This window comes from Geotrypetes seraphini, chromosome 2 (genome assembly GCF_902459505.1).
Source record: "Geotrypetes seraphini chromosome 2, aGeoSer1.1, whole genome shotgun sequence".
In the NCBI taxonomy this organism is placed as follows: Eukaryota; Metazoa; Chordata; class Amphibia; order Gymnophiona; family Dermophiidae; genus Geotrypetes; species Geotrypetes seraphini.
In genome coordinates, this window is record NC_047085.1 from 158,149,302 (window position 1) to 158,163,527 (window position 14,226).

Below are 14,226 nucleotides of genomic sequence, written 5' to 3' on the forward strand. Positions count from 1 at the left end.
TATTTAATAAAAATACAATATATTTAAATAAAACACCTATCTAGTTATATTATATGTAATGAATTATGCATGAGAGAGATCTGCATATAAATGAAGTGACAGGTATGCAAATCTGTCTCATGCATATTCACTAGGGTTACCCTCAAAACCTGACTGGCTGGAGGTCCCCCAGGACAGTTTGAGAACCACTGGTCTAAACATTTACATATGTAAAGAACACATGTTATACAATTGAACATAAGAACATAAGCAATGCCTCCGCTGGGTCAGACCTGAGGTCCATCGTGCCCAGCAGTCTGCTCACGCGGCGGCCCAATAGGTCCATGATCTGTGCAGTAGTCCTCTCTCTATACCCCTCTATCCTCCTTTCCAGCAGGAAATTGTCCAATCCTTTCTTGAACCCCAGTACCGTACTCTGCCCTATTACTTCCTCTGGAAGAACATTCCAGGTGTCCACCACACGTTGGGTAAAGAAGAACTTCCTAGCATTCGTTTTTAATCTGTCCCCTTTCAACTTTTCCAAATGATCTCTTGTTCTTTTATTTTTCGAAAGTTTGAAGAATCTGTCCCTCTCTACTCTCTCTATGCCTTTCATGATCTTAAAAGTCTCTATCATATCCCCTCTAAGTCTCCTCTTCTCCAGGGAAAAGAAACCCAGTTTCTCCAATCTCTCAGCGTATGAGAGGTTTTCCATCCCTTTTATCAGACGTGTCGCTCTCCTCTGAACCCTCTCGAGTAACACCATATCCTTCTTAAGGTACGATGACCAATATTGGACGCAGTATTCCAGATGCGGGTGCACCATCGCCCGATACAACGGCAGAATACACTTTTTTTGTCCTAGTCGTAATACCCTTCTTGATTATACCTAGCATTCTATTTGCTTTCTTAGCGGCCGCTGCGCACTGTGCCATCAGCTTCATTGTCATGTCCACCATTACCCGCAAGTCCCTTTCTTGGGTACTCTCATTCAATAACATCCCTCCCATCGTATAGTTGTACCTCGGGTTTCTGCTTCCCACATGCAATACTTTACATTTCTCAACGTTGAACTTCCTCTGCCATCTCACCGCCCATTCTCCTAGTTTGTTCAAGTCCCTTTACAATTCTTCGCATTCCTCTTTAGTCCCAGCTCCACTAAATAGTTTTGTATCGTCCGCAAATTTTATTATCTCACGCTTCGTCCCTGTTTCTAGATCATTTATGAATATATTAAATAGCAGCAAACCAAGCACCGAGCCCTGCAGAACACCACTCGTGACTCTCATCCAGTCCAAGTAGTGGCCCTTTACTCCTACCCTCTGTTTCCTGCCCACCAACCAGTTTCTGATCCATCTATGTATGTCTCCTTCCACCCCATGGTTCTTCAGTTTCCAAAGTAGGCGTTCATGGGGTACCTTGTCAAAGGCTTTTTGGAAATCTAGATATATGATGTCTATGGGGTCTCCTCTGTCCAACCGTTTGTTAATTCCTTCGAAGAAGTGCAATAAGTTCGTTAGGCACGATCTCCCCTTGCAAAAACCATGTTGGCTTGTTATCAGAAGTCCGTTTCTTTCAAGATGTTCATCGATGTTTTCTTTTATCAGTGCTTCCGCCATTTTCCCTATTCTGCTTCCTTCAATTGGACCACTTAGCAGCTCTATCACACCCTAATATTTGATGTAACCCTGCAGTGCATTAAGGGAGTTTAAAAGTCTTGGAAAACAATATGGCATCTATAGCTACAGTTAAAAATTTACAATTAAAAAAAAATAAATAAAAAAAATCAACAAAAAATGATCAAATATCTGAAAAAAATGATTGCCACTTGAAGCTGAAGTAAAGTATACACTAAGACTGTAGCCACCCATCTTAGAGAAAAGCAAGACAGAACAGATGCTAGCGTAAGCTGCAGATGTAGATGTCTGAGTTGCCTGGAGAAGAGTAGAAATAACCTACTCCGAATAAGCCACCTAGCTCAGCTGTGACTTTTCAATAGCTAGACCTTAATACCAAAGTGGGAGAAAGTTCTATGTTGATCAACACCTGGGTGAGCAATTCCGGAGGTACAGGGAATCACAGTGGCTCCCCCCCCCCCAACCTACAGCTCAGATTTGCATACCATGGACGTCACGGCAACAGGAGCTACCAGAATCACCGCGCCGTGAAAGCGAGCCATGAGATGTACCACATACCCAATCATCGGCCAAGGGGAAACACTTAAAGAAGGCAACCCAGAGGCCAGTAAAGAGTGAACGCGTCTACTCCCTCTGACTCCTACTCCCTGTGTCTGCTGAAGAATGGAGGAAGTTTCAAGTTTATTAAAATTTGATAAAATGCTAATCATAAATACTAAGCGTTTGACAATAAAAATTAAAATGGGGAACAATCAATGTACTTAAGACATAACTTTACTTACATGAAAACAACAGGAAAGTGGGGAGAAATACAATTTTAAAAGGAGAGAATACAATTGAGGTTAAAAACAAAAGGGAAATAGGAGAAATCATATTGATGTTGAATATACCACCAGTATAGACAAACTTCTAAAACCTACTGACCATTTCCCTATGTTTCTCATTCATGTAGGTACCAACGATACTGCCAGAAGCACATCAGACAGCATCCCTAAAGACTTCGAGGCCCTGGGAAGGAAGCTAAAGCAGACAGGAGCTCTCATCAATTCTCCCAGTAAGAGACAAAGGCAGAGACAGGGAAGAGCGCATCCATAGGACCAACGAGTGGCTTCGCGAATGGTGTTTAGAGATGAACTTTGGATTCCTAGACCACGGAGCGGCAAGTACCCATAGTATACACAAAAAAACAAGAGCCACACTAACGGGGATAGGCATATCATCACAAATTTGGAGAGCAATGTATGTTAATGCACACAGCTTGGGCAACAAAATCCTGGAACTAGAAACAGAAATAAGGAATGCTGACCTTGACATAGTAGCGATATCCGAGACCTGGTTCACAGACTCGCATGGGTGGGATATGGGTATACCAGGCTACAATCTACTTCGTCGGGACAGAGAGAGCAAATTAGGAGGGGGGGTAGCACTATACACTAAGGATAATATCAAAACTACCAGGATCACAGAGGTTAGATACACAGGGGAATCACTTTGGGTAAACCTGGCCAGAGGGAACGAAAAATGCCTTTACCTCGGTGTGGTATACAGGCCTCCGAGACAAAAGGAAGACAAAGACAAAGAATTGATTGAGGACATAGAGAACATCACTTTGCGTGGTGACACAGTACTGTTAGGCGACTTCAACATGCCAGATGCAGACTGAAACACCCTCTCAGCAACTACGAGCGGTAGCAAAAGAATAATAACCTCCATTAAGGGTGCACAACTAAAACAAATGGTATTAGAGCCCACCAGAGAAAAAGCAATACTGGACCTGGTACTCACAAATGGAGACAGTGTCTCGGAAGTATCAGTGGGAGACACGCTGGCCTCCAGTGACCACAACATGGTATGGCTCAACCTCAGGAAAGGCTTCTCTAAATCAAACACAGCAACGAGGGTCCTCAACTTTAGGGAGGCAGATTTCGACCACATGAGAGACTTTGTCCATCAAGAGCTGCAAAACCATGCAGAAACTGACAATCCGGAAACTATGTGGTCAAATCTAAAATCCATCCTGAACGAAGCATCTAGCCGCTACGTAAAAACAGTAAGCAAACGCCGGAGAAACAAAAAACCACAATGGTTCAACAAGGAAATTTCGGACCTCATTAAAATGAAAAAAGAAACATTTATCACCTACAAACATCTTGGGAAAAGGGAGGCAAAAGAAGACTATCTGGCCAGATCTAAGGCTGTCAAAAAGGCAGTCAGGGAAGCCAAACTTCAAACAGAGGAAGATCTAGCACGGAACATTAAAAAAGGAGACAAATCCTTCTTTAGGTACATTAGCGACAGGAAGAGAAACAAAAATGGAATAGAACGCCTTAGGCAATCAGATGGAAACTACGCAGAATCTGATACTACCAAAGCAGAACTGCTAAACGAATACTTCTGCTCAGTATTCACCTGTGAAGCACCGGGAGATGGTCCACAACTACAAATAAGAAACAGCCAAAATGACCTGTTTCGTGATTACGAGTTTACACCTAGTAGTGTCTACCACGAACTTTCAAGACTCAAAGTAGACAAAGCCATGGGGCCAGACAATCTACACCCCAGGGTACTCAGAGAGCTGCGTGAAGTTCTGGCTGAACCACTATCCGTACTCTTCAATCTTTCCATGCGCACGGGAAAAGTACCCCTAGACTGGAAAATAGCTAACGTAATTCCACTCCACAAAAAGGGCTGCAGAACGGAGACAGGAAATTACAGACCGGTGAGTCTTACATCCATAGTGTGCAAACTCATGGAAACACTGATCAAACAGGAACTTGACAAAATTCTAGACGAAGAAAATTTACGTGATCCACATCAACACGGATTTACCAGGGGAAGGTCCTGCCAATCTAATCTGATTGACTTCTTTGATTGGGTGACCAGTCATCTGGATGCCGGTGAGTCCCTTGACATGATATATTTGGACTTCAGCAAAGCTTTTGATAGCGTCCCACACCGCAGGCTGTTGAACAAACTAAAATCGATGGGATTAGGGGATACATTCACTACATGGGTAAGGGATTGGCTAGATGGTAGGCTTCAAAGGGTGATGGTAAACGGTACCCCCTCCAAAACGTCAGCAGTGATGAGTGGCGTACCTCAGGGCTCCGTCTTAGGGCCGATTCTATTCAATTTATTCATAGGAGATTTGACCCAAGGACTTAGAGGAAAAGTATCACTGTTTGCCAACGACGCCAAACTATGCAACATAGTTGGCAAAAGCAGTGTGCCTGACTTTATGACGCAGGACCTAAGACAGCTTGAACAGTGGTCATCAACTTGGCAGCTAGGCTTCAATGCTAAAAAATGTAAATAATGCACCTAGGCAAAAAAAAATCCACACAGAACTTACACACTAAATGGTGAAACCTTGTCCAGGACCACGGTGGAACGTGATTTAGGAGTGATCATTAGCGACGATATGAAGGCTGCCAATCAAGTAGAGAAGGCTTCGTCCAAGGCAAGACAAATGATGGGCTGTATCCGTAGGGGTTTTGTCAGCAGAAAACCTGAAGTCATAATGCCACTGTACAGATCCATGGTGAGACCTCATCTCAAGTATTGTGTTCAATTCTGGAGACCACACTACCGAAAAGATGTGTTGAGAATTGAGTCGGTTCAGCGAATGGCTACCAGGATGGTTTTGGGGCTCAGGGATCTCACGTATGAAGAAAGGTTAAAAAAACTGCGGATGTACTCACTGGAGGAGCGAAGAGAGAGAGGGGACATGATTGAGACCTTTAAGTATATTACTGGGCGTATAGAGGTGAAAGATGATATCTTCAGTCTTACAGGGGCCTCGGTAACCAGAGGACACTCGCTGAAAATCAGGGGAGGGAAATTTCAGGGTGATGCTAGGAAGTACTTCTTCACCGAAAGGGTGGTCGATCATTGGAACGAGCTGCCTCAGCGGGTGATTGAGGCCAGCAGCGTGTTAGATTTCAAGAGAAAATGGGATATTCATGTGGGATCTCTAGGAGAGTAAGAATCAGGGAGTGGGTCATTGGTATGGGCAGACTCGATGGGCTACAGCCCTTTTCTGCCGTCAATTTCTATGTTTCTATGTTTCTATGAGTAAAAACAGAATGTGGCAAGAAAGGAGCCAGAGATCAATTAGCAATCATATGCGTCTTTAAATAAGAAGCTTTTAAGGTTGCCCTTAAATTTATCTAGATTTTGCTCCGCCCTTAAATATGATGGTAACAAATTCCATATTGTAGGGGCTAAAGTTGCAAATGAAGAGGCCCTACGGGTACTAATGATTTTTAGGGATGGGACATGAAGGTGCTATGATGCGGATCTTAAAGTTCTCAAAGGTTTGTGGGGAATAAGATACTTATGAATAAAAGCAGGTTCTTTGGTGTTCATAGTTTTAAAGGAGATTAAGGCAATTTTATAGGTTATTTGGTGGTGAATTGGTAACCAATGTGCATTTTTTAACAGAGGAGCGATGCGATCAAATTTTTTCTTTTTCATTATAATTTTTATTGCAGTGTTTTGCATTATTTGTAAGCATCGGATATCTTTTTGGCAGATTCCTTTACGTAAGAAATTGCAGTAATTGAGTTTGGAAATTATGAGGGAATGAATTAAAATATCAAGGATGTTAGCTAAGGATTTAATCATTCTGAGTTTCCAAAAACAACTCTTGACAACAGCACTAATCTGAAAACGATAGGACAGTTTATTGTTAATTATTACTCCAAGGATTTTGATAGAACTAACGAAGTTTACTGGTGTGCTACTGATAAGTTATTGGGGATGTTAAGTGAACATTTTCTTTCCAAGGAAAAAGAAGACAATTAGTTTTAGAGATATTTAGCGAGAGCATGTTATCACAAAGCCATTGGCTGATCTTATTGAGTTTTAAGTTGACAAGATTGATGTCATCAGGATTGGATGCGTCAATGGGATGGATAATCTGAATATCATCAGCATAAGCATATGCGGTAAGGCCGATTGATTGACATAAAGTGAGCAATGGGTCCAGGTAGATATTGAAAAGTAGAAGGAAGAGTATCGATCCTTGGGGAACGCCAAAGTTATTTTTAAATATGGCTGATGATGTGTTGTTAAAGGATACTACTGAGGTACGATTAGAAAAGTAAGAGGAAAACCAGTCAAGAATTTGTTCAGAAATTCCAACGGCAGAAAGTCTTTGAAGTAGTAATGAATGATCTGTCGTATCAAAGGCGGATGAGAGATCTAAGGAAATAAGAATGACAGATAATATTGTATGGAAGTGGTGAGACCAATTAAAGAATGCTCCGTTGAATGATTTTTACGAAAACCGGTTTGATTGAGGTGTAAAGTACGAGTGTGGTCAAAAAAAATCTGATATCTGGTTGAATACTATTTTCTCAGTTAATTTTGAAAGAAATTGAAGATTTTATATAGTTCTGTAGTTGGCGCAGTCAGACATGTTATCTTTACTGTTTTTAATTATAGGATAAATTTGAGAATGTTTCCAGATTGATGGCATTGTTGCAGTGGTAAGGCTTTTGGTAATTAATTTGAGTATAAATGGGCCAAAAATAGAGAAGTGGTGTTTAAGATAATTGTGGGATGGAATCAGAATTGGAACCTTTAGGGTTTAAAGAGTTCATAATGCGCTGAATATTATTTAGAGAAGGAAAACTGAAATGAGAAAATGTTGCACATAGATAGTTTGTGGCATTATCTTCTGTATTATGGAAGCTTTGAAATTTATTATTATTTATTTTTTTTTTTTAATTGAATTCCTTATGGTTTGGATTTTTGCTCGGAAAAAGTTTGCCGGGCTGTGGGTGTGGAATCACTTTTAGTGTTTTGTTTTTGTTTGAAATGTGTCAGATTTTTTAGGATGGAAAATAAGGCTGAGGAGTTCTTTGCTTTTGAAATACACTTTTTGTAATATTTTTTTCTTTTCCAGATTAATTGAATGTATATAAAATTTTGAATGTTCATTATATATTGGATAGTGTGGGATTTGCTCGCCATTTCCGTTCTAGGGAACGTAATTGATGTTTAAGAAGAAGTGATGAATTATACCAAGGATTTTTTTGCTTTTTTGAAGAAATGATATGAGCTGAGACTGGGGCAATTTTGTCAAGAAGATAGCAGCAGGCTATGTCCCAGATTTCTAGTTGTCTGTCTGGATTTTCCAGATCGAAAGAATTGATGTCAAGTTGGAATATTGAAGAAGTTAATTTTTCTTTAAGTTGGCTAAAGTTTCTTGTGTGAATTGTTAAGGGTGGTGGTAAATTATGGTCAGTTATGGAGACAAAAGAAGTTGAAATAAAATAATGGTCAGACCAGGGTACTTGTAGTAATAAAGGATTAGAAAAGTTGGATTTATAAGATGATGGAATAAAGATCATATCTACAGTATGACCTTTTAAGTGAGTGGGATCTGAAAATAAAGGGATGAAATTAAGGTCAGACATATGGAGCAGAAAGTCTTGTGTGAAGGAGGAACTAGCAACTTCCAAATGAATGTTGAAGTCCCCTAACACTATGGGAAATTGAGATTGAGTGGCAAAATCTAGTATTAGGGATTGAATTTGGGTCAAGCTATTTTTGCTGATAGGTGGAGGAATGTAAAGTAGCAGTTGGTCCATAGCTGGGTTGGTATTAACTTTAAGGTGGATAGATTTGATGGACATAATTGCAGGAGTGAAAGTAGTCACAGACAGGGTGGATTTATAGATGGTAGCTAGGCCACCTCCCCTTTTCCCAGCACGATGGTTGAATGAGTAGGAATAACCAGAAGGGGTCACAAAAGATAAGAAAACTTCATCGCCATTGCTTAACCACGTTTCTACAATACAGAAAATGTCAAGAGAGTTTTGTTGAATTAGATCTTTTAGAATATGATGTTTATTGCAAAAAGATCGTGAATTGATTAAACCAAAAGTTAAAGATTTCTGAGGCTTGAATTTCTTTCCAGAATGAACGGTAAGTGGGACTTTATTAAGTAAAATCTCAGTCAAATGAGGTGGGCGGGGTATCATGGATTGATTGGGTAATAACGGTCTGTTACCCCAGAAAACTGGGATCTGTTGGAGTTGTGTTTCCATTGCAGAATAAAAGAAGAAAGGTGAAAGCAGCAAAAAGAAAAATAGACCGGAAGAAAGAGGGAGGGAAAGTAGAGCGAGTGAATAGGTGAATTTCCTGAAAAACCGACAGAATGTAGTGTAACGAGGCTTTTGGTGTAGAACTGAGGAAATGGTACGAAATGGGTTGGAAAAGTGAGAGTAGGAAGAGCGCCCTAAGTTGCGCACAAAGAAGCTTCGCCGTGGCGGATCAAGCAGGCAAAAAGGCAGAAGACAGCTGATTGGACTTGCATTTTTGAAACTAGACCATGAAGTCTAAGTCTAGGAGATCTCACCTCTACACAATGAGCTGGAAAAGCTGAGCTGACAATTCCCAATTTCCAGGATGTATAAGATTTTTGCTGAATAAGTCTCCTGTCCCAAAAGTGAGCCGCCGATAGAAGATGAGCTACCGTTTACTGAAGCAGGATTATTGCCTTGCTAGACAATAGTGCTGCCTGATTCAGGAAAAAAAATTTTGATTTGATTTTTTCGATTCGATTTTCCTGCCCAATTGGGTGGTTTTTTTCAAACATCCTGGTGGGTGTATTTTATAGCCTCTTCACTCCTTTTAAAGCCTCTTCACCCCCTTTGCCCTCTCCTACTCACTCTGGTCCTGTGGTGTAAACAAAATAAACAAACAAAAAATACTTTTCCTCTCTCTGTTAAATCCTAGCTCACATTCGCGGTCTAACACCAGCTCTGGAAGGATACACATTTCAAATCTGACATATTGTAATCACAAAACAGAAAATAAAATTGTTTTCCTACCTTTTGTTGTCTGGTCATTTTTCAAATCATATTGGTCCCAGGCTCTGGTTGTCTTCTGATCAGGCTCTCTTTCTTTCTTCTTTCTCTGTGCTAACCATCCATCTTCTATCTCTGTCCTCCCCTTCTCTTTCCCTTTTCTCACCCGGAGGTCTGGCATCTTTACTTTTGTTCATCTCCAACCCCCAGCAGCTGCAGCGATGGACCCCTCCATCCACAGATCCACCATCTCTCCTTTTCTCACCTACCCTTTCATCCAGCATGTCTCTTCTGTGTCCCTGTCCCTTTTCTCCTCTCCAGTAGTGTCCCCCTTGTGTCCCTGTTCCTATGCTCCCTCCATGCCCAGCATCTTGTCTCTGTTTCATGTCTCTCCCCATATCCAGCTTCTTCTTTCTCTCTTCCTTACCTCCTGTATCCCCTTTCCCAGCTACAGGCTTTCTCCTACTACCTCTCCTGCCATCCTGCACCCTGTCCACCTACTTTGGAGCAGTATCTGTCCCTCTTGAACCCTTCCCCTTGTGGTCTTGCATTTTTCTCTCCATTAGTCCAGCACCTCTCTACTGCTTTCCTCCCCCTCTTTTTAGTTTGGTCTCTCTCTTCCCTTCACTTCACCCCAGGTCTGGCATCTCCCCTCCCCTCTCTTACTCTCTCTTACCCCTCCTCCTCCTCCCTCTGCACAGGCCTGGCAGGCATCTCTCAATCTTCAACATACGAGTATAGCAAATGTGTTATACTGCCACCACCAGCGAAGGCCTGCTCCCCCCCCCCCTGCAAGCCTGTATGTTCTCCCAGCTTCCACGCTTTTACCTTAAGCTAATATGACAGCCTGCAGGATCACCAGTAGTATAGCGATCCCTGCAGCTGCCATTGTCCTCAGCAGCACATTTCCTCTGCCGCGATCCTGACCCTGACGTCAAAGGAGGGGCGGGACTGTAGCAGAGAGAACCTGCTGCTGAGGACGACGGGCAGCTGCAAGGATCACTACAGCACTGGCGATCCTGCAGGCTGCCATGTTAGCTCAAGGTAAAAGCGGGGAAGCTGGGGGAACATGTAGGCTTTCCAACTGACCCTCCCCCCTCAAGCAGGAGAAGCAGTGCTGCCGCTCTTGCTTTAGGAAGGCACGGGGGGAAAGGTCGGTCATCGAATCGGGAGGCCAATTTTTTTTAAAAATTGAATCGATTTGAATCGGGCAGCACTACTTGACAACCGAGGACTTCACGTAGCTCCCTGGCTGTTGAGAAATGCCACCGTCATGACACTGTCCTAAAAGACCTTTATCAGCCAGCCCTAAAGTATGGCCTGAAACGTTAGCCTGACTGTAGCGCGATTGCCCACAACTCCAGAAGACTGAGTAAGCACCGTGTCTACTCCTAAGACTAGACTCCGTGCGCTGAAGATTGAAGGCACTACGCCCCCCCCCCAACCCAACAGACGGGCATTCTTTGAAACTATGAGCTAGAGCAGCATGCATGCTTTTGAACAGAATGATCTTGCCGAGTCACCAATTCATGCTGATCAAGGCTTGAGGAGACCACTGGATACTACGATTACAGCCTTGAGATAGCTGAAACCACTGGGACAGAAGTGAATGCTGCCACGGTCCCACTTTCAGAGTCGCCACCCTGGATTCTAGAACCAGTAGATAATCCCATACAGATCACACTGCCTGCTTCAATTTAAACCTGCTGAGATCAAAGTAGTACACCATAAACCGGCAACTTATTTGTTTAGAGCAGGTAAGCTGGCTTTGGTACAAGCTTTCAAATGTCAAAATTTACAGCACTGAGGAATGAACTTATAGCTAAACTTTTTAAAAGTTTGGAGTATTTATGAGACCTGGAAGGTCTCACCAAGGCAGAGGCTTTAGAATGAAAACCTCTGCCATTGGGATACTGCTGGTCATAAGTTTCAGCTTTGCAGTTTTTGTAGGATGTTGGTATTTTGCTATTTGGTCACCACTGCATATCGTGGATATAGGGTGGGAAGGGATGGGAGAGAGAGGTGGGGTTTCTTTGAAATAGCGTGCGGATGTTATATTACTTGTAGTTTCTGTGCATAAATTTAAAATAAATGTAAAAAAAAATATAGAAGTTAATTAACACCCCCCCCTCTTTTATGAAGCCATGTTAGCGTTTTGTTTTTTAATGCCAGCCATGGTGGTAAAAGTTCCGATGCTCATAGGAATTCTAGGAGCTTTAAACACCATGGCCGGCGATAAAAAATGCTAACATGGCTTCATAAAGGGGGAAGTAGTGTAAGTTTGCTGGATAAAGCTGACTTGGTAAAAGAAAATGAGAACTATTACATTTTACAGAATTTAAACTTGGAACTTCTGAGAGATGCAGAGCAGGTCTTACCTGTGTTTCAGTACACTGTGAAGATCCCAATTTATCTGCATTAGAAAGAAAACAAAAAGACAGGATATGTCAGACTCCAGATAACATAAAAAGCAAATACAAAATGCAGATATTCAAGGGTTTCACAGGCTGCAATGTTTTCTCAAGCACCATTTAATGAGTAAAGTAAAAAAACAAACAAACCTAAAAACCCTAAAAACTAGGAAAGCCATGATTCAAAACTCACCAACGCGCCATGTGACCTTAGGCAAAATTACTTAACCCTCTGTTATCTCAAGTACAAACCAAGACTGTGACCCCCTCCAAGGATAGGAAAATATCTACAGTACCTGAATAGAGAGGTGACCCGTCAAATGTGCACAGGACAATTGCGCCCTGACAAATGCACGCACCGAATGGGTGGTGACCCGTCAAATGCGCTCCAACAATTGGATACTATTTTGTCTTTTTGAGGGTTAGGATCCCCCCACTACACTTAAAAGATTAGGATAAGGTTTACATGATGATTATGGGAACCCTTTACGTAAATGGAAATCTGGATGGCCCTGATTTGCTCAGACTCCTCAGGCCCCGTCTCTTGGGAGGGGCTTGTGGAGTCTGAGCAAATCAGGGCCTTCCAGACATCCACTTATGGTAAATTTCATGGGGCGCAATTGACAGGGCAGCATTGTCATGCACTTGTCCGTGCACGCAATTCTCAGGGCACATTCATTGGGGCGCAATGGTTGTGCATGGATTTGTCAGTGTGCCAATGTAGAACTCACCTGGAGCTACTACTACCGAAAGTGAGCTACATCCCAAATCCATTCCTTTCCTCTTACTGAATAAAAATGTATTATGTCAGGAGCCTCTGAACTAACATGAACTTTCAAACAAGCAGAAGCAATTACAGTGCCAAAACACATGGAGCCAGATTCTACAAATAGACACCCCAAAATTGGTGCTGATAAAATTTGGCGCTCAATGCTATTCTATAAAAGGCACTTTGGAATGAGCACTCTTTACAGAATTACATTGAGCAATGAATTCAATGCTGAATTCAACGCTCAGCTTTAGGCATGAGGATTTATGCCAGCTGAAACATGATGCTAATTCTGCTATGCAAACTGGGCTTAGATCCCTACTATTCTGTAACACGGTGTGAATTTATTTATTTATTTTAAAAAAAATTATTCTGCTTTAAGCCAAAGTGGATTACAAATAAAACGTACATATTAAAATTATAAACACTCACAAAAATATATTCACACACATGGGCTAATATCTGAGAATCGGTTATACAAATCTTTTCCTAATTAAAGTACATACTACATAACTTCGTTAAATATCTGCTCAAACTCCTATCATGGTTATTAGAAAGCTTGAATCTTTTGTAAATATCCCTGACCTGACCTGCCCTGCCACAACCATGTCCCTCTTTGGAGTTATACACAATGCAATTTAGGCATCCGTTGTTACAAAATCATGCGTAGCCAAATTGGCACTCAAATCGCAATTAAAGACAATTAAGTGCCTCTTAGTCCCAATAATTAAATCACTGGGATGCCCAAATGTGCAAGACCTTTATAGAATCTGGGGAATCATGTTCAGAAGCTGATGCTATCACTTCTAAGTGCAGGCCTTCGGTTGGGTACCACCTCTTAAGAAAGGAACGGTGTGCCCTCCAATGTTCATGTCCCTAAAAACTATATAGAAATTCCAGTTTTATGCTGGAGCAATATAGCTGCCAAATTGCACACTAGCACGGATGTATGTGCTTTAAGAGATAACTACTTCCCAGCCTAACTAAACTGAAACATCAACCACCATCATATTCATGAAATTAGGCAAAGATTTGTACAGCAACAGAACCAGTTTAAAATCTTCAACATATTAAGTGTTTATGGGCTCTATTCTTTTGGTCTAAACCCCAGACCATCTTTCTTTTCAGACCTTATATATTTCTACCTTTCTAAATAGAAAGGTTTGTATGTATGGCTTGTATCTGCCATCATTTTCTCTGTTACTTCACTATAGTAACTGAGCTAGTTCATTACTTCCTCCTTCCCTAAGAAGATAACAAACCCTCTGCCCCCTTCTTTGTGCATGTGCAAAGAGCGCATCATAAGTTCATTACACATTAATTCATCCATTATCCTTTTACAAATGGTATATTACCATCTTCACATACATCTAAATAAATAAGGACAAATCATCCGATAAGTGAAAACAGTAACCAGGAGCAGTAAAACCTTCAAATGTGCAATCTGCTACGCCTGAAAACAGAGTCCAGAAAAGCTTTCCCACCAAGTCCCTTTAAAATTAAAAAATACGTATTTTATTTTTTACTCCAAAGCTCACAGAAGAACATTACAAATGAGCAATTTCTGTGAGAATTTGGTGATTTTACATATTGCACCACTTAACAAAAAC

At 41.5% G+C, this 14,226-nt stretch overlaps 1 protein-coding gene across 3 annotated transcripts in view; it reads right to left on the bottom strand.

The window, feature by feature from the left end:
* The window catches only part of SPIRE1 (spire type actin nucleation factor 1), a 297,110-nt gene that overhangs the window by 270,485 nt on the left and 12,399 nt on the right, over nucleotides 1–14,226 (bottom strand). For all 3 annotated transcript variants that reach the window (XM_033934118.1, XM_033934119.1, XM_033934117.1), the window contains exon 2: nucleotides 11,815–11,849. In XM_033934118.1, the coding sequence (XP_033790009.1) occupies nucleotides 11,815–11,849 (35 nt within the window). The remainder of the gene's footprint in view (nucleotides 1–11,814; nucleotides 11,850–14,226) is intronic.